Below are 27,687 nucleotides of genomic sequence, written 5' to 3'. Positions count from 1 at the left end.
AAAATAATTTGCGGTGTTTAGTTTTGAAGTGGCAGTGTCGTGGTGTCATTCTGTGGATGATGATGATGATGATGATGATGATGATGATGTTCATCATTCAGGACTGATTTGAATGATTTTGTTACCTTTTTATCGAGCGGCATAATCAAGTCGAAATTTCTCTGAAACTCAGGACCAAAAACCTGCAAAGCAACTGATTGAACTGTCGGCCTCAGCTGCACTTTGCATTCAGTTCCAGTTTAGTTTGCTGAAATGCCAAACTGGGATCAGCATCATACCTGCTGAACACAGGTGCGTTCAGCGTCGTCATTGTAAGCGTATGAGCAAGCATTTGCCAAGAACAGTCTGACTTCCTCCAGCTCAGACACCATTTTTCTTCTGACTTATATCTTTAGTATAATCGGGAACTTGATTGTACTTTATCCACCAAAAGCTTTCGTTTTGTGGTTTCGGCGTGACCGCCTCTGCGCCGTGAGGAGGCGAGTCGGCCGTTTCGCACTTTCTTTGTTTCATAATGTGTCTCTAATCAGGGAAACTGAACTCCCGACACAATAAAGGGGAGGGAAAAAAATAAATAAAAAATCTCGCTGCTGTGTATTAATTGAAAGGCTCACAGCTGGCAGGACAGATAACTAACCCGACTACAGAGCGGGCGAACACAAAGTAGACTAAGATTCCGCCTGAAACCATGGCAACACGTCACCATCGTAATCCTGGACTATAACGGGGACTCGGCTGAAACGTTTGGCACAGATCATTAGAGGGCGATTTATGTCTTTGTTGAGCGCGCGGAGGACGGACTCGGGGGTGCGAGGTGGAGGGGGTCCAGGGAAGAGAGTGTGTGTGTGTGTGTCAACGATTTTTTTTTTTTTTCCTGCATTTAATATGCATTTAAACCAGTCAAGCAGTCGGAAGCTATAATTAAACTGGTTATTGTGCGTCTGATAATTACGGCAGAATACGGTAAAGCGGCCGGTTAACTGGATTTTTAACCGTGTTTACACGACGCATCGGGACATCACAGCTTCGTACACGTCCTGTGAAATTAATATTGCGGTTTTGGATCACCCAAAACAATGACGGAAAGTTTTGCAGAAAAACTCTTCACAAGGAAGAAATCCTGTCTCCGGTCCGGGACGATCAGTGCTCCAATCTGCCCCCTAGTGGATATGATATGCTCTACTACAGATGCACACAGATTGTGAAAGTGTTGGTAAAAAATCAAGTTAATCAGCTGGTTGAAATTAGAAATGTAAATGTGTGAAGTCTGATAAATTGCCTCTCGTGATGTCACTCGAGTCGGCGTCGGCCGGGTCCGAAGACTTCGTGTGCGGTTGCAGTAGAAGTCCGATCCTCGTCTCGGCCGGAGGCCACGTTACCTTAAACGCACCTGAATCCCACGCTGAACTGTCAGACGTCAAGTTGCATTGTGGGTAAATGCCACGCCAGCGCTGACCGATGATTAGATCAACAATTGAAGACAAGCTCCGGTTGGTTTTATTGATTGACAATCACCATCAATCACCACGAGTGCTCCGCGTCCTGATTCAGAGCGACGGGTTCATGCTGCGTCCTCCAGCTGACAATCATGACGAGTGTCGGTGACATCTGACAAAACTCAGAAACTCAAGTATCAATAACATTCCTGCTGCGACTGCCTGTGTGTGTGTGTGTGTGTGTGTTTGTGTGTGTTTGTGTGTGTGTGTGTGTGTGTGTGTGTGTGTGTGTGTGTGTTCACTGGATCCGAGAGCAACATATGACCCCGACTCTTTTCTGTGCTTCACTGGTTTTACCTGCTGGGTTTATTAAAATCATGTCAATCAAAGTTATTTACTGTCGTATCTTCAGGACGATTCAGCTTCTTTTTAGAGGGATATATTTACTGTAAACAAGAATATAGTGTTTGTTTGTTTTTTAACTGGAAGGATATTAAGAGGACATGGACGTTCTTTCTTTCAGGCACATGGCCTTGAAACCTTCCAACACATCATGTTAATCTCTGGATGAACCCAGCAGCATGAATGTGCAGTAACTCTCTGAGTCGGTCTGGAACGGGTCCAAAGGCAGAACCCGGCAGGACCGGCTGAGGTCACATGATCATGAAGTGCCGCTTTAACTGTGCGCTCAAACTAAACATTGGCAGAGACACAAGTTTGCTCAGGGTGACTCCAACTGACCTAAAGTTATTTAGACGAGTTGAGAATGATTCAATGTGATCCCCTGACGTCCTCCTCTTCCTCCTCCTCCTCCTCCTCCTCCTCCCTGCAGGACTCCCCTCTGAAGGCCGTCCAGATGCTCTGGGTCAACCTCATCATGGACACCCTGGCGTCTCTCGCTCTGGCCACCGAGCCGCCCACCGAGTCTCTGCTGCTCCGTAAGCCGTACGGCCGCAACAAGCCTCTCATCTCCAGGACCATGATGAAGAACATCCTGGGCCACGCCGTGTACCAGCTCACCATCATCTTCACCCTCCTCTTCGCCGGTGAGTTTTAACAAACAAACAAACAAACAAACGGCGCTCACGGTGAACAACCGCACACCACGTCTGGGGAGAATTTACCCCGCGGTTCCTTTCTCCTCATCAGGCGAGACGTTCTTCGACATCGACAGCGGCCGCAACGCGCCGCTGCACTCGCCGCCGTCGGAGCACTACACCATCGTGTTCAACGTGTTCGTCATGATGCAGCTCTTCAACGAAATCAACGCCAGGAAGATCCACGGGGAGAGGAACGTGTTCGAGGGCATCTACAGGAACCCCATCTTCTGCATGGTGGTGCTGGGGACCTTCATCCTGCAGGTGACCGTTTCTGTCATGTCCTTTTAATTGCAGATAGATAGATAGATAGACGATGTCAGCGGGATCCAACAAAGTCCAGCCCGACGATGAACCTGAGGTCAGGGACGGAGCGGCTCTTCTAAAGTTTCATCCACATTTCGGTTGGGAAATCTTCAGTCGTCGTTCACGTCCACGATGAGCACTTAAAACTTCCTGCAGCGATTTACAGCAAAAACTCACCTGAAATTATGAAACCTTCGTAGTAATCGGCAGAGCGATAATCAGCATGAAGCCCAATCGGATATTCTCGCCTTTCTTTTTGTGCTGATGTTTGATCATCGTCCGCTTCGAGTTATCACAAACTTCTCCAACTGTTTGGTGTAATAACGAAGCATTTATTCATGCTTATTAAAGTCAGAACTGCAAAAGATTTCAATTCAATGAATGTCTGGCAAGTCGCTATCTGTTGCTGAAGGGTGGTAACACAATGGTGGTTGAGCTAGTGGCCCACTGAGTGATTTGGGTGTCTGTGAACACATTCCCGCCATCAAATCTCTTAGGATCTCTGGGAAGTTAAAACACAGCTGCAGTTGCCGCTTGTTGCCACGGGTGACGCCAAAGAGATCAAAATAAAGATCTCTGAGATTGAAACTTTAACTGATCCGTTCATCATCTTCAAATGAAAAGTCAGACAATACATTTTTAATTAGATCAGCAGAAACAAATCTCACGAAACGACCCAAACCAGAACATCTTGTAATATTTTATGACTTCCCCGACATGTCTGTGTCACAAGTCTTCAAAAACAGGTCACAGATATTTTCTAAATCAGACTGAAGCTGTAAGTGAGTATTTGCAGCAGCAGGATGGTGTGTGTGTGTGCGTGTGCGTGTGCGTGTGCGTGTGTGTGTGTGTGTGTGTGTGTGTGTGTGTGAGAGATTAAGTCGCATTGAACTACAACGTGTGTGTTCGCTGTAATGAAGGAAAAGGTCACACAGTTTAACACTGGGGCTCGTTTATATTGTCGCACTGAGGAGGAGTAAGATTTATCAGACTTTGAATGCACACAGACACCTTCTTCGAAATATTGTTCGTTTTTTGTCCTTTTTTATTTATTTATTTATTTTTTAGGAGAAAACTAAATGTACATAAAAAGTACTAATCCTTTAATACGGCGCGATCTGAATTCACACATCTAAGACGGTGCCGTACGTTTCTATTTCCTCAGATCGTCATCGTCCAGCTCGGAGGGAAGCCGTTCTCCTGCACGGCTCTGACCATCGACCAGTGGCTGTGGTGCGTGTTCATCGGCGTGGGCGAGCTGCTGTGGGGACAGGTGAGCCCAGAAACCCTCCGAACAAACACGCCCACGCCGACCTCCTGAGAATAAGACCGCACGTAGCGAGGAAGCAGGTGAGAGAGAGGTGGATTCGGGAGGGTTCGCGGCCGCAAAACTGTTGCCTGTCAGACTCGCGCTGCTGCGGCGTTTCCATCACGACCATTGCCATGGTAATGAGCTCAGCACATGAAAGCAGCGCGACTCCTGTTTACGGGCACCGAGGGAAAACAAACCCAGCGTGTCAGTCCCTCTGTGACACACACACACACACACACACACACACACACACACACACACACACACGGGCTTAGAAAGCATATAAATATAGAGCAAAAAAAAAAAAAGTTCAGTCAGAAGAAGCGCGGCGGGTTCAGTTGGAGGGCAGCGACTGAGACAGAAAGAGAGAGGCTGACAGAGAAAAGGCTGATCTGAGGTCTGTGACTCATTTCAGAGGTAAAACATCTTTTGTTTCTCAGGAAGAGAGCGAGAGGGGGCGGGGGGGGGTGACGGATATAAAAAACTGATGTGCAGGTGCATCGGGAGGCTGAGTGTGTCTGCTCTCCTTTTAATTGAACAATGAACAAAGAATTCCAGAGCAGTGACACGATAAAGTCAAAACAACACATACAATTACATAATAATCTGAATATTCTTGAGGTTCTTTTTGTTTTCGGTTTAGTTTGAGATTTGAGGTTTGTTTAGAATAAATCAACCTTCAGTGTCGCTTTAAGGAATGTTGGAAGGAGTTTTTCAGTATCAAGGTTGATCAGGACTTTTTTTTTTTTTTTTTTTTTTTTTTTTATATATCCGACGGGCTATCGGCTTCACTGAGATATATTTAGCACCCGATCCTTCGTGTTAACATTTGTCGCTCGGGTGTCATAAACGTAGGGCACGGTTTGTGGCAGGATGAAGAAGTTCACTCAGGTAAGTGTGATGAAGCCTAATTGTGATTTTTTTTATTGGTTGTGACTGCGAGTGTGAAGCCCAGTTCAGACCAAAGACTCCAGACAAGACGAAACGTTGCAGGAGAAAGTTGCAGCAGCGCGAACTCTCCGGTCTCAGCCGAAGGTGTCGCCCGACACTCGGCCTGTCAAGCCGTAAGTGGGCAGTTTTAAACTGCAAGGCATCATGGTCACTGGGTTTTTATCTGTTTATAAGAGGAGACACCAAACTCCTCTGATGGAAAGAACTGCTCCAGAAAAAGAGGAGGAGAAGCTGACAGAACGGGGGAGATCTCCTGTCTCAAGTTCACGGGTTTTAATTTCCATAAACCTCGTTGGTATTCTGCTGAAGCGCCCGTGATTTGTGACACCCGCGGTGTCACAAAAAAAAGACGCTACAAATCACATCCGGCTCCGAAAAATAAATTTAAAACAGGAAGCATTGAAATCAGTGCCGCACTACGTGGTGTTGTCCAAATATTTTTGTTAGTTTACTTTGAAATAAAAAGATATAAAAATGATATACAAACAAGGAACAGCTTGGATTTGGTTATTGTCTCCAAACTCAAAATGAGATGAGCCTGATGACATCACTGCGACATCATCAAGTCACAGACGACATCACATCCGTTTTCATCAACCGCAACCTGTAAACTGGCCTTTTAAGAGTCTCATCGGCGGCTCCATCCCTGAACCGATCCGTGATCGACTGTTTTCTCTCTGAACCTTTAGCTCATCTCCGCCATCCCCACTCACCACCTGAAGTTCCTGAAGGAGGCGGGGCACGGCACCACCAAGGAGGATATCCACGAGGAGGAGATGACGGAGGGCGCGGACGAAATCGACCACGCCGAGATGGAGATGAGGAGAGGCCAGATCCTCTGGTTCAGAGGTCTGAACCGCATCCAGACGCAGGTACGAGCTCACCTCTCATATGGAGCTGGTTGTTATGACGAAGGTGATGGCAGTTGCCGTGGTAACTCTGGAGACTTTTCAAAAGCCCTTTAGGCTTTTTGTGTTTGGTTGTTTGTCATGTTGGCAAACGGCTGTTTAAACCCGTGAAGCTGTGACGGGAAACTTCAGCTCCTTCTCATCGCTCGTCCACTGAAGAAGAAGAAGAAGAAGAAGAAGAAGAAGAAGAAGAAGAAGTGGAAACACAGATGACACACAAACCAGAGGAAGCAGCTGATAAAATGTCTCCACACTTTATCAGCTCCGGTTACATAAAGAGAGGTTATGTAACTGAAAACCAGAAGCTGGGAGTGAATAACAACTTCTTAAATGAATTTTAGATCAGAGTTTTCTGTTTTAGTGCAGATTCGTGTTCCTGAACTTCCTGCTGAGTCGTTTTAACTTCTTCGATATCTCCCTCGGCGGCCGCTCGGCTCCGTCAACATGCGTCTCAGGTCGGGTTCACTCTTTTAGATAAAGTTTAAAATCCGGTTCAGGTCAGTTGGAGGTCAAAGTTCACCGGAGCTGCTCCGTCGTTTGTGTCTCTGCCTGCAGCTTCGTGTCCGCAACACGAAGTCGTCTTCACATTCAGTCACATGTTTGTTTTGGACAGAAATGAAGATGCAGAGTGTGTGGAGGTAAAACAGGAGGATTAACACACACACACACACACACACACACACACACACACACACACACTGCAGCTTCTGTCCAGTTAATTTCACACTCTGCTGCAGAGCTTCAGAACACAGCCACTTCATTAAAACACAGAAATTAAAGACGACGAGCAGCGTGACACAAAAAGCTTATCGGATATTTTCAGTAGTCGGTAAACTAGTCAATCACTCTGTAAGTCTGTCTCCATCCATTTGTGTTTACGCCTGTTTTCAGTCTATGCAATAAAAAAAAAAAGGAACAACAAAACAAAGCAGGATGCTGAAAACACATCTGTTGACAGAACATAAAGTAACGCGCCTTTAATAAATTCAAGAAACACAGTTTTTCAGTTGTGAAAGGATTCAGGCCTTTTACTTAAGTACTGAAACTACACCACAAAAAAATACTCCACTACAAGTAAAAGTCGGGCATTCAAAACCTTAATTAAGTCAAAATATGTGCGTATAATCAGCAAAATGTATTTAAAGTATCAAAAGTAAAAGTGCTCCCCGTTGCATTAATGTACATTTATTGTCGTAGTTGTTTATGGTGTGATTATTTCAACTACTTTTATGTACTGTTTGGTAATTTAATCTACGGTACTGCATCATATTAAAGACTATCATATGTTTATATAGTTTCTCTACTGTAAAAACGACGTATCTCTAAAACGTCAACAAACTCAAAAGAAAGAAAAAAAAAAGCATTTCCCACTAAAACCAAGAGGATTTGAAAATATTTTATTTAGTTTTCAGAAACAGGTGATTTTTTTTTCCTCACCCCTTTAAGGAACTTTTAATCCTTCAGTTTATCAGAAAAAAATCTAATTTGGAGAAACAGTTTTTATGAAAAACTAATATTTAAAAATAACTAGTAACTAAAGCTGTCAGACAAATGTAGTGGAGTAAATACAAAGGAGTGGAGAGAAAGTATGATGTTGCATAAAATACAAATAGCTCAAATTTGTACGTAATGTACTTAATTACACTAATTACCACTCATTTTTTATTTGGACTGGCGCTCTTTTAATTCATCCTCCTCTTCTACTACAGGATAGATCAATGCTCGCAGAGCATCAGCATGTCCACAGGCATGTCCATTCAGTCCCTATGGGCTTCATTGCTAACACCCACTTACAGTAACAGCAGCCAACTCTCAGCTCCCACGCACACACCGGGAGTCGGCGAGGTCAGGTGTTTTCCTCTCAGCAGAGCACTAACTCGTACTCATTGTGGCCGGAGGCTAAACACATCTGAATGAACTCATCTCTTCTTCCGCGGCGTCCTCTCCAGCTCCTCTGGTTTACCTCTACAGCAGAAATTATTGTCTTTTCCATATTTCAGCCTTATAATATTTCACAACCAGAAATATATACATTTTTCTCAAATTAAACTTCAATTAAAGTTCAATTTACTTTAAATTACTTTAAAAAAAAAAGAATCAAATATGTTAAAACAGTCCACAATCAGCTCGGTTCAGGGTTTGTTAAACTAAAAAGAGTTGTTTTCTATTTAATCGAAACCAGAGTACCCCAATATATTTACTATAAAGGGCCACAAATGAACCTGGATGGAGGATTGTGGGCCAAATATATATTTTTATATGATGTAAAATATTTAGCAGAAAATTCAACATCTAAATCTAAAAAGAAATTTTAACATTGACAATTCATGACAGCAGGGCAACCTCGTCCACCTGCCGATTTTAAGATCACATGACCGCGGCGATGAGCGGGACCAATCGGGCGAGGTCGTGAAAGGAGGATGTCATGCGAGAAGAAGCTTCCTCTTGATGTCTGCGTATCTGTAATATCAGTCTGTCGTTCTCCCGGGATGGGAGGACGGGAGGACGGAGGGGGAGGCAACCAAAGGCTGCGGGCTAATTAGGTTCTTATCTCTCCACGCTCCTCTTCCCGTCCTCCTCCTCTCTAATCCTGGTGGGCAGCGTTGTGCCGCTCACCGCCTCAACAGTCAAACACTGTGGGGGAATAATTGGTACAAGCTGCACCTCGCTGCCGAAACTTTATCAGTCACCCTCCTCTTCCTCCCGTCTCCGCTGCTTCTCTCCCAAAGTGCTGTCAGCCCGATTCAAAGCCTCTTCATTCGCCGCTCCGTCTCTTCCTTCATCCCTTCGTCCTGCCGCAGATTCTTACGGATTTTAATTTTTTTCATATTTTCCGTCAACGACTAAATGACAGCTTTCTCTCGCCACACGATGTTTCTCGGCACCGTGATCTCTTCCTCTCTTCCACCTGCTTTGAATCGTCTCGCTGATGTTTTCTGTGGCTGTTGTCCCAAGTGAAAGAGGGGCTGCAAGTAACAAGAATCTTCCTTACTGTCTTGATATTAACGTGTCAAAACCTGGACGGATTTTAAAAACTAGCTCCTAAACAATATCTGTTTTGGTACAGATGTGAAAATGATATATATATATATATTTGTATTTTTTTTTTCAACAGATGTCATAATTCTTATGATTAACAGGTTAAAATGAAGCAGATATGAAGTCTGTTGGCTTGAATAAGTAAAAGAGCAGAAAATCCGACTGAAAGATTTTCATTGCCGCTGCAGAAACACGCGCTCGTCCTCCGTCATGAAGACGGTTCGGTGTTAACTGAGACGTCTTTGTGGCCAACAAATAACTGAGTGTTGGCTGATTTGACTGAAACCGGTTGTTATCTGTGTCGGGCTTCTAGCAGCGTCACGATGAACGTCATCGTTTGTAGAGGCACGTCAAGTCATCGGCATACGAACCGCTTCCACCGCCGGTTCCTGCCTCCGAATCTGGAAACCTTCCAGAATAAGAACAGTTTCATCACTTTGAGCCTCCGGATCTACTCGTCTTTCTGAACTTCTTCTGTTCTGTTCTGTTCTGTCTGAATGAAATAAGATGATTGACATTTCACTTTCCAGCCCGTGAACCTTCTCTAACCTTCTCCAGAAGTCTCCTGTCTTCTTGCTCTGTCTCTGCTGTCTAACAGTGTGTTGTGGCTGTCCCTCCTTCAGATGGATGTGGTCTATACCTTCCAGACGGGCCAGGCGGCGGTGCCCGGTGCCCTGCGCCGCCAGCCGTCCGTCGTCAGCCAGCACAATGACACCACCGCCGCCAAAACTCTCTCTAGCCCCACCCACGTGGGGCTTAGCTCCTCCTCCTCTCTCACCAACTCGGCCGGGGCTCCGCCCCCTGCTGCTGCTGCTGCTGCTGCTTCCTCCTCCACTGCAGGCAGTGAGTCGGCCAGCTGACACCACGCCTCAGCGGGCTGGACTCTGTCTCTTTTTTTCTTTCCTCTGTTTGAACTGCATGAAACACTGAACTGTCGCATGACTCTTGAGCATCACTCGGCTTCCGTCACCAGCAGCTGTCTGCGTGTCCTGAACTAAATATCTGATGTGATCCAGGTTGTTTTGGGGGTCAATATTGTGACAGGAAGTGGAGCCGGCGTGTGATAGAAGTCGAGTGGGAAAACAAAATGAAGTCTGTCGCCCACGGTTTGACTTCACTCAGCGGCACATATCATTTCTTCAGACTTTTTTATTTTAGTGACGTGCAGGAAAAGACAAAGAACAAAATATATGTCGCCAATTTGATTTTTAAGTAGCATCCCTAACGAAGCTCTTCTAATCTCAGTGTCTGTTAAACGACTCTTTACACTAAAAGCCTCCCAAAGGTTTTCTGCTGGAAAATCTTTAATGTGAAGCAGCAGGAAAGACTCAGTCTGCCTTCGCAGCACTTAAAACAGAAACTTAAGGTCTGAAACAGCTGCATGAAAGCGACACGTAAACAATAATAAGGATCAGAGAGGTTCGGAAACGTAAAGAGAGCTGAAACTTCACAAGATATTTATAGAAATTGTTCCACGCTTTCCACAATTCATAAGAAGATGGATATCAGTTTCATTTCTGCACCTTAAACAGGGGAAAGCTTTTCATTAATGTACCTACAAACGCTTCCAAAATTCACTAACTAACATTTTTTTGTTATCTCGTTTGCTTCATCCGAACAAACTCCAGAGATGAAACCACATCTGTTTTAGAAACGGACAGACAGACAGCCTGGTGTGTGTTTCCATCTCCATCCTCCCTACTTCACCTTCCTCTGCTCGTAGCTTCCCCCCTCCGCCTTAATCTCTTTCTTCTTTTCTTTAATGCGTTTCATCACTTCCCTCTGAGCCTGCTGCTTCTCCTCCCGCACGTTGCGGAGATTTAAACTCTTGAACGTGCCTCCATTAACCCTGATGAGACTTGCTGCCTGACGACTCGGTAACATCCCAGCTGCTGGCTCACGAGGCCGACGAGAAGAGAAAAAAGAGGCTGCGAAATCCCTCGGATTCATGACAGTGAGGAAAAAAAAAAAAAGATCCCCGTCCTATTTTTTCTTTGTTGTTTTTCTCTCTTTCTTTTTTTCTTTCTTCTCCTTCTCTCTCTTTTTCTCGGAGGCGACAGGCTGGTCACCAAGATAATTTTATGGGTTAATCCTGAGCAGGGTTAAATCTGTCAGGCTCAGCAAGTCCCTCATGGTTTAACAGCCAATAGCTTTTTAACTTTGTGTGTGTGTGTGTGTGTGTGTGTGTGTGTGTGTGTGTGTGTGTGTGTGTGTGTGTGTGTGTGTGTGTGTGTGCGAGTGTGAGAGACGGTTGCATGTATGCTCTAAGCTGCAGTGCTCAGCCCGCAGCTCTCCTGTGGTTCAGTAATGGAGAGCTTTGAACTGCGGGGTTATTAATTATAATGAAGAGTGTCTGCTTGGTGCGTATAAATCAGTGTGATCAGCTGCAGCCTCGGCGGATTCATCACAGAGAGAACGACTTCGGGCCGAGAGACGAGAGCAGTTTGAGGGCGAAACGACTATAAATACTGAAGAAGCGCGCGTGTTTTGTTGTTTGTTTTCTCCCCGAGTGTGTGTTTGTGTTGTTTACTGGGGCAGTGTATTCTTTGAAATTTTTTAAATACCACAGCTGACACTTTCATGACTGAGATGACCCCCCCGCCCCCTCCAGACCTCCACAGCCCCCGTTAGTTACAGCTTTCCTGCCTGTTGACTAGTTTGTGGTATTTATTATTATTATTAGTAGTAGTAGTAGTAGTAGTAATACATTTTATTATCTGCAAATTTTCCACAACTGAAATGCAATACGAGCATCGACGGGTCCTGTACAGTATAATACAGGATAAATATGATTAATAATTCAGAGTGAATTAATTATAAATGTCTGATGAATTAGTAATAATAGTAACAAGGTAATGAACTTTACTCGTCAGCTTCTGATGCTCCTTGTTATGAACATTATTTTTGGTAAACACCATCCCCGTCGAGCGTTTTCACCTCGTGACCCACAGACCTGACCACCCAGGCTGGCCCTTTATCTCCCCCGATACCCCCCCCCCCCCCCACCTCCCGGTGATGTTTGAGGCCATGAAGTTATTTATTTAACCTTTACGTTAAGTAACTTAAACGACGTACGCAACTTTAATTACGTAAAAGCACGTATTTAGGAATTTAGGATTTCGGTGCCTCAACGCCGCCGTCCAGAACCCATCTGTTCACCGCCTGATCACCGAGGACTCAGCTGCTCCGTCACGTCGAGAGGACTCGTGTCCCCTCTTGAGGACTGAAGAGCCCGTCCCCGGAGACAGAGGTTGTTATGTTGTGGGTTGAAGTGGGATCGGGTTCAGGAAACCAAAAAAAAATGTGATGTAATCGCAGAGACGAGGACGTTTAGTAAATTCAGTTTTGACGAATGAAACAATAAGAAAGAAAAAAGGTGGCGGACACCTCTTCGCATCCTTTACTTTCCCAGTTTTGGTGTGGACGTATGTGACCGTCACTCCCGTCCAGCTCCTCTGGGACTAACTGGAGCGAGCAGCTGTCCGTCAGCTGGAGCCCATTAACGCCCGTTTTAGAAAGAGGAGTTTAACAATAGCGTGCGATCAGGTGTCCACATACTTTTGGACGAGAAGATGTTTTAGTCATTAAAATGAGAAATGAATCATATGAAGTGTGTGTGTGTGTGCGTGTGCGTGTGCGTGTGTGTGTTGTGATTATTCCTCCGCCGGCTGTTGGGTATTTTTTTGTTGTTGCCCTTCCTGCTCTCAGCTGCCTCCAACATCGTGTTTGACCTTCGTCTGACCTTTGGTGTTGATGTTTTGTGGACATTTCCTCCCACCGCGCCGCCCGTTCGGTTGTTTCACCCGCTGACGTCTTGTTTTGTGGTTGTTTCAGACGCAACGACCGCCATGTGTCCCGTCAGCCCCCCTTCCCTCCCCCCTCCCACCACCGCCCACCACCACCGCCCACCACCACCGCCACCACCACCCGCCCGCTGCCGTGCTCGACACCATGTTCCCGTTGACCCCGCTCGTCCTCCTCACGACTCTCTCCTCTCTTTTGTTTTTGCAGATTAAGGTGGTGAACGCGTTCCGTAGCTCCCTGTACGAGGGGCTGCAGAGCCCAGAGTCCCGTAGCTCCATCCACAGCTTCATGGCCCATCCTGAGTTTGTGCCCCTGTCCGAGGAGGAGGAGGAGGAGGAGGAGGAGGCGGCTCGCATCCCCCCCATCGAGGAGACCGGAGACGAGATCGAACCCCTCCCCGGCTCCTCGTCCGGGGCCCAGGGAGGAGGAGAGCCGCCCGCCGCCTTCCCCTACAGCTGCGAGTCATCCATATGAGCTCCTCCCTCCCTCCCGCCCTCCTCCTCCTCCTCCTCCCTCCTCTTCATCAGCATCATCTGTCACCACCACCAACCGAACTGTCACACCGAGGAGGGAAGTCATGACTCTGCTCATCCGCTCATTCTGCACATGCTCCACGCCCCCTCCCCCCACCACCACCACCACCACCCCCCACCAGTCATTCCTGCCACGTTGTGTGTTTCATCCTGACTGTGGTGTCGTTCTGCCTGTAAGTGTGTCCCTCCACCTCCACCACACACACACACACACACACACACACACACACACACACACACACACACACCCGTGAATCAGTCCAGAGGTGGAGTCCAGAGTCTCCACAGTGGAAGGCCTGTCCCGGTCCATTCATTTAATTTTTTTGTTTTGTTTGTGTTTTGTTTTTTTGTTTTTTTGTACTTGACAGTCCTTTTGAAAAAGCTTTTAACCGTCGTTGGGTTCGATCTCCGCGGGACTCACAGCAGTATGTCGTGTTTCTGTACTCGCTTCATTCCTGCGTCCTCCTAAAAGAAAAAAAAACAAAACCGGCACCGGACTTTTTTTCAGAGAGTGCAGCGATCCCCGATGTAAATACGCTTCCGCTCTTCTACACAGCTATAAGCCGGGTTTGGTGATCAGAAGATTTTTAGGCAAATGCAAAAATGTATGTTTTTTGTTTTTTTTTATGTCGAACCATTTGTTTTTTTGGTTGTTTTTTTTTTTAAATCCTCTAACGAATGTTTTAATTGCTGGTTGATTCAAACTCCTCAGAATGTCTTGTGAGCGTGACACTACAGTCTTCAAGGTTTAACTGTCAAAAAAAAAACAACAACAAAAAAAAAACGTTCTTCCCTTTATCGAGTCTTTACGTGTTGGTTTTTCTTTCGCTGCTGTGTTGCATGTGGAAGGACTGAATGTTTACGACCCGGAGACTCTCTGCTCAGCAGGGGGGGCGGGGGGGTGAGGAGGAGGGGGGGGGGGTCTGACCTCTGACCTCATCTCATCCAGTCAGGGGTCCTGGCTCTCTCCGCCCCTCCTTCCCCCTCCCCTTCCCCCCGCCCCCAGTATGTCCACAGTGTCGAGAGGGAAGAGGAGTGTGGTTCACCCCCCCCCCCACCCCGCCTCTCCCCTCCCCTCCCCTCCCCTCACCCCCCCCCCCCTCCTCCTAGTAGGATGCATGTTTTGTTTCATTCGTGTTGTTGAGTCGCATGATAACTTAGGAATGAATATTTGAGGTTCTGGTTATTTGGACAACCGTGTTCGTTCGTTCGTTCGTTCGTTCGTTCGTTCGTTCGTTCGTCTGCAGCAGCGTCTGTTCGGACCTCCGTCGACTTCCCGTCCGCGGCGCTGAACTTTCCCGTCGCCGCAACGGGACAAGAACGGGGCTCCCCGATACTCGCCGAACGCCTCGAGGGCTTCGACGGGAAAGGAACGACGCATGGTTGAAACCCGTCCGCGCCGCTCGTCTTCATCGTGTCGGCGTTTCACTCGGTGAAGGTTGAATATAATAAATCAGACGGAGATATTTCAGGGATGAGAGTGAACATTAGTTTCCATCACTTTTACACTCTGACAGGCTCACGTTGCAAAGGACCCCGCCCTACTGAGGCTCAGCAGCCAATCACAAATGACCACGACTAGCTGCCCCGCCGGCTTAAGGCTTAAGTGTTGAGGAGTCTGTTTTTGAGTCTCGGCACAGGAAGTTCATTGCAACAGACAGGAAGTAAAACGGAGCTTTGGACCGCCTGCCTGTGTTTAAGACAAATCTTAGTACCCGCCTCTGAAGTTTTTGTTCCCTTATTCGTCAGAACAGAAACTAAATGAGCTGTCAGTGCCATCACGCGGCCGGCGGCGGAGAAAGGCGTCCGATCGTCGTCGCCGTCGTCGCTCTGCCGTGTCGGATCGACAAGACGTCAGCGGGAGACTGACGACGTCAGCGGTCGGCCCGTCGAGTTAAATCCACTGTGTCCCCCCCCCCTCCCCCCCACACTTCCTGCCGACGTCGTCCACAGATTACCGTCTCAAAAGAAGAAGGAATCCTCCTCCAATCAGAAGCAGCGATGCGCTCCAATCCCCTCTTAACTAGCAGCCATCAAACTATCTCTGAACTAGGACACGTTATTGAAGTAATGTGCTACTACTGCCATATTTCCAACTTTTTGTCATGACTAGGTTCTTCCTCTCCCCCCTCTGATGAGCTTTTTCTATGTAACTCAGAGCCATATTTTATAGGTTGTCTGTATTGTTTTTTATGTCATTGTTATCGAGGTTTCCTTTGGACTTTCTCACCCCTGACCCCCCACCCCCCGGCCCTTTACTCCAAACACGACCAAAAAGCAAAGGAGAAAATCTTCAGTCGTCACTGCCGAACCAAGTTTAAAGGACCTCTACAATGTTTACATGAAAAGCGAGTCGGTGGCAGTTCGCCTGCGCTTCTCTCATCCGACCACTTCCCTTTCATTCCCTTGCTTTCCTGAATCTTAGAGTTACTATTTAACTAAATGGGGAATCTTACTTGCATGGTTTTCATATAAAATTCAATGTTTTGCTCATTTTTTACAATTCTTCTGTATTTTTATATTAAGTACTTTTTAATATTTTGGAGATATATGAATATATATGTATAGGCTGAAGAGTTTGGTGACAGTAACAGTACATGAATGAGATGAATCTACCGTGGACTCTGTCTTTTTACAGCTCTCTAAATATTTATGCCACGTGTGTCGTCTTGGTCACCTGACGTTAGGGCTCAGAAACCTGCAGTGACTTGTTTACTTCCTGTTGGCCGTTCAATTGGGAATCTCAACAAACTAGTCTCATCAGCCCCCCTTTTACATGAGTATAATCACTTTCTCGAAGATGTTGTGACACACTACACGCTATGTGATTTCGCAATTATCCGACTCCATTAGAGTTCAGCAAATGCAACGTGAATACAGCTAACTGTATCAAACATTAAATGCGAGTGTATAATTATTTATCCAAACTCTGGGTTTGTTTGTTTCTGTACTTTGAAGCTACGTCGAGTGATTTCCTTCGAATGACTGGATTGATGCTGTTTTCCAGCCGGCAGGTGTTGGAGCTGAGAGGATCAAAGCTGTGTCCCGCCTCAGGCTCCGCCTCCTCTCAAAGGCAGGGTGGGGGGGGGGGCGTGGTCTATGAAGACTCCCTTTGTCCGAAACGACCTCCCCGTCCCCTTAAAACAAAAAGTAATCTGTTCACCGTCTATTTTAAGACACCCGAGCAGAGGCAGCTGGAAAACTAGGACTTACTTTGGCCCACCAGCCTCGAGGTTTACAAAACGGACCAAAATATTTCCCAAAAGTGTTTTAAGGCTCAGACGATCTTTGTCCGTCTGTACGTCTTGTAGTCCTGATCTGAAAGGGGTCCAAGATGAGTGGGCCGGCTCCAGGGCGTCTATAACAGCCCTCTGCCCAACCCGATTAGACCCAATGTGATTTTAAAGCCAGACAGACTCGGGTCCCGGGTCAGATCTTGTTTGCTATAAACTGCCTTGACTTCCAAACAATGAGCTCTTTGTTCGAGTTCCTCCGGTTATAATTTCAGTATTTAAAGATACCATTTAATTTAACGACTCATTTTAAATTCAGTAATTTAAAAGTCACAAATTGCAGTTGACTGTTTATGTGCATGTTTACATGGAAAACCTTAGACCACATTTTTTGTGCATAACGGTCAAACGAGCAAAAGACACCTCGTTTTTTGTTTTTTTTCCGCTTCATTCCTGACTTTTAACTGTTGCCGAAGGGGGCGGAGCCTGCGGCGGGGACACAGCTGGAGCTGTAGAAGTATCCAACGTTTTTATACACAGCTTCAGAAACCATTCCCGGGGAAGAGAGCAGTACTATTAAAAAAAAAAGAAAGAAAAAGAAGCGGTCGTGACATCACTTCCTCTTTCTGCCGCGTGTAAATGAGACACGCCCCCTCGAAATGATGTCTTTGTTTTTGTTCCTCCTGCTGAAACACCTGCGCTCCCGCAGTCAGTAACGATGTAAATACTGTCGTGTAAGGTGAATGAAGTGTACCTGCTGTCTGTGTCGGCGACGGGAACAACGGGAGCGAGGGGGCAATCAGCCGATCATCACCCAACGAAGCTTTAACGACGTTCTGCCAAAGTCCCTTCCTCGTTTCGTTTTATTTTTAATTTTTTTTCTTCTGCACAAGTTTGTCATAAGACACGCCCCCTCGCCCCTTCGCCCCTCCCACCTGGACACGACTGTCTCCCCGCTCGTCCGTTGGACTGGTTGGACTGGTTGCCCTCGCGTCTCACCCCGGGTCCACAGCACTGCCTCGCCAATCAGAGACGCCGCGGCCTGTTTGTGCTTCTGGTTTTCAGCCGTGTCCCGGATTTTAAAAACGCTCCTGAAAATCTTCACCTGGATTTTAATTTTCCGAAGGTTCATTGGGGGGGGGGGGGGGGGGGGGGGGGTTGTTTAGGTGTTGTTGTTTTTTGTTGCTGTTGTTTTTTTTTTTTTTATTGTTGTTTTTTTTCGGACTACAAAAGATCTCAGTTTTTCCATCAGGACTTCTGTATGGAGAAGGAACTCACTTCTCATCCTGTCACTGTTGCATTTTTTTTTTTGACTGCGTTGCTTCCTCTTCAGAGCACTGCCTTTCTCAGAACAGCTTCCCGTCGTCGGAGAAAAACCTTCGCATCCACTTCGAAAGTCACAAAGACAAAAAAAAACTACAAAAAAAAGGAACTGGAATATCACAGTTGGAAAAGTCATAACCACTCAACATATATATCTATATATTTATATCTTGTATCTATATATTTATGTCTGGTATGTATATATACGTGTGTGTGTGTATATATATGTATTAGATATAAATACGTAGATATATATATATATGGTTTCTCAGTTGAAAGTTGCAAAAAAGACTGAAAAAGATTTTCTTTTTTTTCTGTAATTACTATGATACACAGTAATAGGCGTTGGTGTTATTTTTGTATAAACATAATATCATCTATGTGGCATGCATGACATATATACAAAATTTGGTGGTTTAAAGCAATATGTCCAACCTGGTGCGATTGGTTCCGTCGTGTTCTGTGTAGCCTAAAGCCACTCTGTACGAAAAGAGATATAAAAACAAAAAACAACAAAAGGAGAGGAAAAAAAAAAAAAAAAAAAAATGGAGAAACTGCATTTGGATAAAACTAACTGTTCAGTATACGTGTTCAATGTTCTGTGTTCTGCATGTTTTAGTATGGAATGAAACATCCCAAATGTTGACTTGTTTTTCCAAAATGAATCTCAAACACACGCCCCCAAAACACGCAACACAACATCACGCACACACACACACACACACACACACACACACACACACATGTATTTGCACCGAGGTGAAACACACTGAGGAAATGAAAACTGTGACTTCTGATGGATGGATTGATGAAAGATGAAGATTCTTCTTCCTCTTCTTCTTTTTTTTTTTTTTCCATCATCTCATTTATCCAGAAACGAACTCTGATCCGTCCGCTCATCCGCCTCCTCCACATCGTTTCATCCTCCCGTCACAACACACACACACACACACACGCACAAAAAAAAAAACCACTCAGATTTACAGACTCTCCTGAACTCATCACCCCATTCATCTGTGCAGTGAGGAGGATGAGGAGGAGGAGGAGGAGGAGGAGGAGAAGGAGGAGGAAGACGATGACAGTTGACAGGCTTGAAACATTGGACTTGTGGTTCAGGTAGGCTGCCCGCTCTGCAGGCGTCACCATCTCACCCACCACATCCATCCGTCCATCCGTTATCCTCCTGCTTCTCTGCACCCGACAGGATGTGGAGGAAGACGAAGATAATGGAGTTTGTCGTTCACATGTGAAATGTTTCGTGTTCACGTCAAGAGTCGAGCGTCGTATCTTGCTGCAGATAAATCCGTCTCGACGCAACATAATTCGGAGATTTACTTTGTCCCTTTGAGCTCACTGAAGTTAAGAAGCTGTAAAACGTTGGGCCGCTTCAATACTTGTTAACCTTGTTTTTTTTTTTCTCTCTCTCTTTGATTGAACTCTTGTAAAAACTCCTCCATCGAGAACAAAACCAAAAGATATTAGAAAATCCCCAAATTTCACTGGATGAACTCAGTTAATTTCATCTGCAACTACTAAAACGTGTTTTCTTGCTCTCGGAAAATGTATGAGAAAATAAAAATTCTCTAATTAACCAAAATTTAATCTCTTTTTTTTTTTTTAACTTCCACTTTAATAAAAATACCCAAATTCAGTCAGTGACAGCTTCACGGCTGTCTGGTTAAAACCAAGAACTGAACACACTTGGAAATACAATAATTATCTGCGTTAGATTTGAAAACTTTTTTACTTCCATCTAATCAAAACTAATCATTCATGTTAAAGTTCAAGCTATAATTACAAAACTCCTCTGAAAGGTTTGATATGTTTGACTTTTTCAGAACAACACTGACAAACTTTACTGTTTCGACATAATTAAACCCGAGTTCAACTGCTACAGTCAGATTGTGCTGTGTTGTTAAAGCTGGAGTTTGTTTTTTTGTTTGGAAAATTCAATGATAACCGTTCAGCTCTGCACTTCCTGTTGGTACTACATTCAGACTTCAGAAAATTAGGGAGGAGATTCGAGGGCCAATTGTGGGTCATTTCATAGAGAGGGCCGCTCCTATTAGCTTCTCTATAAATGCAGATGTTCGTCCCTTCAGATATTAAAGATAAGATTCAGTGGTGGAAACTATTGGAGAAAGAGTTGCTCTTCCAGCATCGGGTAAAAGCTTGCCTTCGCTGCCAAGCAACCGAAAAAGATGGAAGACGGACTCCTCAAAAAGAGAGTCTGACGCAATTAGAGGTGCACTGGGAATAAAATTCGGCTCTCAACTTATCGGCTTGGACCGGACCGCCCACAGAAAGCTCTCGAACGCACCCTAAAGGGTTTTAAAGAGGCAGGCTGCGTTGGCAAAAACTTAATGGAGTTTTTGGTGGTGCGTCGACTCACCGATGGGATGGGCCCAAGGATTTGTCCAGGTGTTTGTGTTGGCCAGTACACCACTGAACGCAATCAAATATATGGCAATATTGGCGTTTCAGAGTTAGCGATGGAGGGCTGTTTTCGGTTTTACTTTTCCAGAACTGCCTAATTCCCTTAATGCATTGAAGTCTTCCATCTCTACCATCCGAGCCAAAGTTCAGTCGGTCCTCCGCTTTGGTCCAGACTGAAATACCTGAACAGCTATTTGATGGATTGGCGAGAAATTTGGTAGAAACCTTCGTCTTTGTCAGACAATGAATCCTGGTGACTTTGACGATCGCCTGACTTTTCCTTCAGCGCCACCTGGAGGTCGATATTTGTGTTTTCGAGTGAAATAACTCGACCCCAACTTTGTTGGATGGACTGACACTAAACAGACATCTTGTCTCCCCCTTGGATGGAGTGTAACCGCTGTGGGGATCCTTTAGATTTCCATCCAGCGCCACCATCAGGTCAAAATCTTAACTTATGAAACGCACTGAAAAGAGAATAACACTCCCGTCAGCCGCAGACATTAAAATAGTGAACATTTTACCCGTTCAAACATCGTCAGCATGTTCGTTGCTTATTTAAAGAGGACGTGACGTCGGTGTCTTCGGCTGTGTCTTCGTCCCGTCTCGTACGTTCTGAGCCTTCGGCAGTGATTTGTTTGTTTTTGAGCCAAAAATAAAACTTCCTGTGCTTCCCTAAATGTAAGTGTGTGTGTGTGTGCGTGTGTGTGTGTGTGTGCGTGCGTGCGTGTGTGTGTGTGTGTGTGTCGGCTCGGAGTGTGTTTCCTCAGTGTGTGTGTCACACCTTCTCCCTCGTTCACTCTCATCCCCGTCTATCAAACATCCTCCTCCTGTTTGCTTCAATCTATGCAACAGAATCCTCCAGTTTGGCTCCAGTGGTTCATTTAGCCCCCCCCACCCACCACCTCCTCCCCCCGCCCCTCCTCCTCCACCTCCTCCCGAACACTCCCACGCTGTCTGCTCGTCTCCGTCTTGATCAACTTTTTGTGTGTTTCAGTTCTTTGTACAGACAGAACCACGACACCTGTACGCTGACGTATGTCTGTGTGTGTGTGTGTGTGTGTGTGTGTGTGTGTGTGTGTGTGTGTGTGTATGTCTGTGTGTGTGTGTGTGTGTGTGTGTGTGTGTGTGTGTGTACAACAGCTGCGCGCACACACACAGAGACATACACACTTTGTTTTCTTTACTCTTTTGTAAGATATGATCATGTGGAATGCCTTTGGTCTTAGTGTCATGTCGTTTGAACTTAAGCTGAACAAAAGATGATAATCAAGCAACTGAGTACAAGTTGTTACATAAATATATATAAATATATATATAAATATATACAAATCTATATACATAAAATAAAGCCATTGGAATTTGAAATAAATCTGTGTCCAGTTTTTGCTTCTTTTAAAAGTTGTGTTTGTTGTGTGGATTGAACGTCTTCTGCTGAGGAGCACAGTGTGTTCACAGTAATGTCCTATAAATGGTTGTATTTGGTGAAATCCACTTTGTGTTTTTGGCCTTTTTACAGGGAACTTGTTTTGCTGCACTCACACTCTTCTGAAGAACTTTTTTTTTTTTTTTCTGATCCACAACAAATAACGCCAGAAAGATTTTCTGTTTTCAAAAACTGAAGCTGACGAGTAGCAAGAGACTTCAAACCCAGGAAAAACATTCATGCGGTGGACATCTTAGATCACATCGTTACCATGGAGACCTAGCTGTGATCGTTCATTTTGACAACAGGTGTTTGAATGAGCAATAATACTCAGATAATATTTCTGTCAGCTGCGATGATGATGATGATGATGATGATGACGACGACGATGATGGAAACGACTCCCACACAAACATCTCAACAGCTGCTGGCCAGATGTTGACGTTCTGGTTCTGCACACTTCAACACTTCAGCATTTATAAGCTTTATAAACTCATTCTATAAAAGCTTGCTTATAAAACAGTGATAGAAATGTGTTTATTAAAGTACTCCTGCGGGCACTCGGAAGTGGAGGTTAGAGTATTAACAGATGATGTTGGTAAAATTAGGTTGCAATGATGTAAAACCTATAACCGTTGACAAACCTTTACATTGATAAATGCTTTTAATCTCCTTATAAATGCTAAAAAGTAAGGGGACTTGAAGTAAACGGTAAGTAATCATATCGACCCATACTTGAAATATATGAATCCATTTTTAAAAGTGACCTAAAGATGATTTGGCCAGAAACCAAAATGTGGTGAATCTTATGTATAACAGATGGAGTCGACAGGGATAAGTGAGGGAAACCAGACCAGAAGAAAAAAAGGGGGGGGGGGGGGGGATGCACATAACTTCAACAAAAACATTACAAGTTACAGGACACAGTAGTAAATAATGAAGATGCTGTTTGTTCATATAGTGGCTGTAATAAACACTGCAGCCTCCAGGGGGCGATGTTCGGCAGTCCTAATGTATTTTACTGTACGTTACACAGCAGTTAAATTGAATGTTTTATTTGAAACGAGACTTCATCTGCATGGGCAGCACTCAGCTGCTCGGTGCAACACTGCCACCTTGTGGATACAGGCGGCTTTACAGCTGCAGGACCTCCTGCTGCGTTACGTCACATTTACAAATCCAAAACAGTTAAAAGATGATATCAACAAGTCATTTCTATAAAAGAGGACATGAAGCTGTCTCCTTTCATCTGCGTCCTCGGCTGGTAATTCACAATCATTGTTGTGAAGTTGATTTTAAACTGAAACAGTGGTTTGGTCAAGTTTGTAACTACCAGTGATTGAACATGGACTTTTTAATCATTTATCCATGACTTTTAGGACTTTATGTCCTTTAATTAGTTTTAGCTAACGGAAATGTTTATTCGTTACCTTTATTATCTTTTTTTCATCCTTTACTTTTTACTAATGGAAACGTTTGTTAACTACTTATTTCATCCACTACTTTTATCTAATTGAACGGTTGATTTGTTACTTCATTGACTTGATCTATTTCATCCATTATTTTAAAGTAGCATAACTGTTCATTCCTTACGAGCATTTTTTTTTTTTTTTTTTAAATCCTTTTAGCTAATGCAACTGTTATTTCATTAACTTTTGCAATTTTTTTTTTTGTGTCATTCTGATTAGCTGCTCACCTTCATTCATTTTGGCATCGGTTTCATTGTCTTTTAGCCAATGTAACTGTTCACGTTATTTTTTTTTTCATCCATTATTTTTATCGAATGCAACTGTTTATTCATGACTGTTGGCTTCTATTTCATCCTTTACTTTTAGTTCATGAAACTGTTTATTCATTCATTTTAGTTTTTGTTTCATGACTTTGAGCCAATGTAACTTTTTATTTGTTAACGTTAGCACCTGTTTCTTCCGTTACTGTTGGTTCAATGAACTATTTATTCATTCGTTTTAGCTAAATGAACTATTTATTCATTCGTTTTGGCATTTGTTACATATGTTACTTTTAACTGTTTGTTCGATAGTTTTCTTTTGATCGCCGCTACTTTGTTTCTCCGCCTCCTTAGTGACTTGAGACAAAACTCAGTGGACACTTCTCGTCACTTGTAACTGTTGTACAACTGTTTGATTTAAATTCAAATACCAGCTAAAACGGCTTTATTTCCTCCCACAGTTGAATCCGGTGGCAGCGTGTCCCTTTGCTCAAACTCTTCAAAAGAACAGCTGTACTTGTCGTCTTACAGACCAACTTCAACAACTTCCTAAATTGAAGAGCGTTTGTAAGTCATATAAACGTAATAAACAGCTTTTATTCTTAAGCGTGCGAGCAGGAGTTTTAAAGTCGATTTATTTTCTGAAACACAGCATCAGTATCAGATTTGAGCGTGAAACCACAATCTGCCTCCTGCTGTGAGACATATTTACCTCCATCCGCCGATGAGTTTCTTCTCTCTCGGTTCCTTTTCATCGTCGCCACTTCTCTTCTCTCTCCGTCTCCATTTTCTTTGAATCTCTTCGAACCGCCGTCATTTCCTCGTTAATAGACTAAATCACTTCTCCTCACTCCCGTCTCTGCACCCACGGGCCTCTAATGGCGGCCCGCATTGCTCACTGAGGGAAACTCATCCTTGAAGGTGTTGTCAAGACGACTGCGTCTCTAACGGTGACTGAGGCGGCGCCGTGGCAACCAGAGACTCCGGTTTATCTGGTTTCATTAGCGTTGGGTTGGTTGTGATGTCGAGGAGATGGAGGAGAGGCTCCAGGCGACAAACATCTGAGCAGACAAGAGTGCGTTAAGAAAAGTTTCAACTGGAAGTGACAGATTGCTGACGTGCCGTTCATCCACACTGACTCACTCCTGTGTGTGTTTCACCCTCAACATCCATAAAACCATTCAGCCCCGTTTCTCTAAAGTCCCCTTTGTCACACGGCCGGATCTCTCCGAGAGGAACGGGGAGGGATTAGACCAGAAAATAGAAAAATGATAATCCGTCAATTGAATTTCATCCTCCTTTTCAAAACATCTGATTATGTAAAGAGAGAGTTTGTGTTTGTGTTTGTGTGTGTGTGTGTGTGTGTGTGTGTGTGTGTGTGTGTGTGTGTGTAAACCTCCTCCTCTGTCACACCGAGGTGCGGCAGGCTGTTTGGGATCGTATTAACACAAATCACCCAGAAAAGGGTTTCATATTTTCTCACATGTCACAGATGATGGTGCTGACGTTTCATTAGCAAACCAAAGCCCCCTTTTTCAATTTGTTAAGCCCGTGGGTGGTCTGAACAATGTGTGTGTGACCGTGTGTGTGTGTGTGTGTGTGTGTGACCGTGTGTGTGTGTGTGTGTGTGTGTGTGTGTGTGTGTGCGTGTGTCACAGAGCTTTATAAAAGGTCTGGAGGTCGAGTCTGAAGTCAGTTTAGTGTCTTATCATTGGAAGAGCAGCTATCACCACAAGGGACAAAGTAAGTACCCATTTAATCATCAGTGAAGGAAGTTCTGTGATTTGTTTTTTAATTTGAGTTTTTATTTGGGTTGTTTTTAGTCTTTATTTGAGTTTTGTTCGTGTACTTCTTCGTACCAAACAAATGTTTGCTTTAGTAGTCGACGTGATGATTTCTGTTCAACCGTTCCGTCTGTGAGACCTTCATGCAACAAAAACTTTTCTTTAAAGTTTATGGACGGAGTTTTATTTAAAAAAAAATATTAATAATGGATGACTGTAAAACTGAATCTAACTTTCTAAAATTCAGATTAATGTGAAGTTTAATTTCGTGGAAAGGAATTCAGATCCGTTTCCATTTCTATTTATGGATCATAAATAGACTGACTGAAGGCTGGATGGAAGCGAACACACGACATCGGACGCAGTTTTTATGGGGGTTTTAACGTGTTTTTTTGTTTTGTTTTTTCACTTTAAACTGGTTTTTCAACAGGAGTCGGATTAATCAAACCAGGCTCAGATCAGAGTGATCTATTGTTGAGATTTGGAGGTGCGTTCGACTGTTTCTCAGCTTAGTTCAGACGTAAACGAGAGTCCAAACATTTGGATTTGACTGAGTTATAATCCAACCAAAATCTTTTGAGTAGCGAGTCTTGTAAAAAGTTTGCAGTTTCCTTCTTAACAGAAAACTGCAACTTATATTTAGGAGACCTGCAGACTAAGTTCATGAAGGTGAAAATGAAGGCAGCTGTCTGACTTCACTGTGTCTTCATCAGGCAAATAGCGAGTATGACTGAACTGCAAAATACATGTCGACCACATCCTGGTGACGTGATCGTCAGTGATCAAAAAAATATATAAATAAAACACTTAGACTAAATTCCTTCTACATAGTTGGAAAGCCTCACAACATCTGAAGAAACTCGTTAATCCTCCTGAAATAATTCTCTTCTTCTCTGTTTGTTGTGACCTGAACAAACCAGCAAACGTACAGGAAGAGATTTCATATTCTAAAAGTCATATTTTGCATATGGTTGGTTATGTAAAGGAAGGTTTCCTGTTTTGTACGTTGCTCAGTGGTTCCCAACCTGCGGGTCGGGACCCTTACAAGGGTCACGAGAAAGAATGTATTCTTTCTATGTAAAATTGTATTCATACTGTATATTAATATATTATCAGATGTTATTTTCCCAACTTCTCAGATCTTTGCTTCTTTTCTTCTGAACTTATGGAGGATTTCACTTCTTCAGAAATCAAAAGATTTTTCAAACCAAAGCAAAAGAAAGAAAACTCGATCTGTGGTTGAACTGAAACAATAACGGGGCTCGTGAGATGAAGGTGTTGGACACATGCCAACCCAATGAACTAAACAGCTGACGTACATTCAGAGTGTATATTTATTCTTTTAACAGGTGTTTTTTTTCTTTCCGTTTTGATGCAGAAGATGCAGGTGTCCCACACTCCTGTGCAGTGGCTCGTCATCCTGCTTCTTGTCGTCTTCACCCCCAGCCGGTGTCAACAGAACGACAGGTGAGAGAGCTCTTCATGCGTTCAATTAGAACTACTACTTTTTATTTATTTTTACTTTATATCTGCTTCGACGCAAAATGCAATCCATTTTCAGAGATTTTAAATTCATGCATGTACTGAAAAGGACTGAAAAAAGATTGGTGTGATGTGTTTGGATGTCTTTTTTTTAAAATTTTATATCATATGTGAGTCTCACTTTGTATTTGGATGTTTGAATTGTGAGGACGCTTACCGTCTCTTCCGCCTCTCTGCAGCCGCCGAGCTGTGGCTGAACACCAGCTGATGCACGACCGCGGCCGAAACATCCAGAGTCTCAAGAGACTCATCTGGCTGTCCAGCGCCATCGAGGGTCTCCACACCGCACAGAGCCGCTCCGCTGCTCTCAGCCCCACGAAGGTCCCGAACGTGGCTCTGGATCCGGTTCCGATCGCTGCCGACGGGAGGCCCCAGCCCGCCCGGGTCCGCGGCCTCCTGAGAGACTTCTTCAACCCCGACCTGACTCAGCTGCCGGGGGGGGGACCTTAAACATCAATTCACAAAAAACATGAAGCTGCACTCACAGAATAAATGTAAATGTGTCCATTGTTTGTATAATAAAACACCGAAATCACCACGACAAAAGTCCTTCAGCTGCAGATGTGTCTCAGTGAGTTTAAATGAAGATTTAAAGTCCCCCTCCACTTAAAAAACGTGTTTTCCTTCTTGTTGAATGTTCGAGCTTCACTTTGCAGTGATGTATGTGCAGAGTTTCAAACTAGAAGGCTGTTTTGATATTTACCTGCTGGAGATGATGATCACATTTTAAGTGACAGGCTTACAAGCGTGATTTGTGACATCACAAATGTTGGAAGCTGTTTCTGGTCCTTAAAATAAGTTTCAGATCTTTTACTTCAAATCATGAAA

The 27,687-nt window shown here is 44.3% G+C and overlaps 2 protein-coding genes across 5 annotated transcripts in view; both read left to right on the top strand.

Annotated features, from left to right (window-relative positions):
• Nucleotides 1–16,313, top strand: part of LOC138198689 (plasma membrane calcium-transporting ATPase 1-like) — a 90,431-nt gene extending 74,118 nt beyond the window's left edge. Inside the window, 5 exon segments of the mRNA XM_069150267.1 lie at nt 2,269–2,482; nt 2,586–2,797; nt 4,005–4,112; nt 5,792–5,974; nt 13,061–16,313. Coding sequence (XP_069006368.1) covers nt 2,269–2,482; nt 2,586–2,797; nt 4,005–4,112; nt 5,792–5,974; nt 13,061–13,327 — 984 coding nt within the window. The 3' untranslated portion in view covers nt 13,328–16,313.
• Nucleotides 16,314–24,078: 7,765 nt separating this feature from the next.
• Nucleotides 24,079–27,687, top strand: part of pth4 (parathyroid hormone 4) — a 3,808-nt gene continuing 199 nt past the window's right edge. Inside the window, exons 1-3 of one of the 4 annotated variants that reach the window (XM_069150255.1) lie at nt 24,079–24,100; nt 26,696–26,784; nt 27,039–27,687. The exon at nt 27,039–27,687 is cut by the window's right edge and continues 199 nt beyond it. In XM_069150255.1, the coding sequence (XP_069006356.1) occupies nt 26,699–26,784; nt 27,039–27,309 (357 nt within the window). In that variant the 5' untranslated portion in view covers nt 24,079–24,100; nt 26,696–26,698 and the 3' untranslated portion in view covers nt 27,310–27,687. Of the gene's footprint in view, nt 24,101–25,244; nt 25,277–26,571; nt 26,593–26,666; nt 26,785–27,038 lie in introns of those variants that run through there. The other 3 variants (XM_069150248.1, XM_069150230.1, XM_069150240.1) reach the window with 3 other exon arrangements.

The sequence above is a fragment of the Embiotoca jacksoni genome, unplaced genomic scaffold (assembly GCF_022577435.1).
Source record: "Embiotoca jacksoni isolate LCO1_2020_lvr unplaced genomic scaffold, fEmbJac1.0.p SCAF_1, whole genome shotgun sequence".
NCBI classification, from domain to species: domain Eukaryota; kingdom Metazoa; phylum Chordata; class Actinopteri; family Embiotocidae; genus Embiotoca; species Embiotoca jacksoni.
Note: the sequence above shows the minus strand (reverse complement) of the source record. Positions and strands in the feature narration are given on the sequence as shown.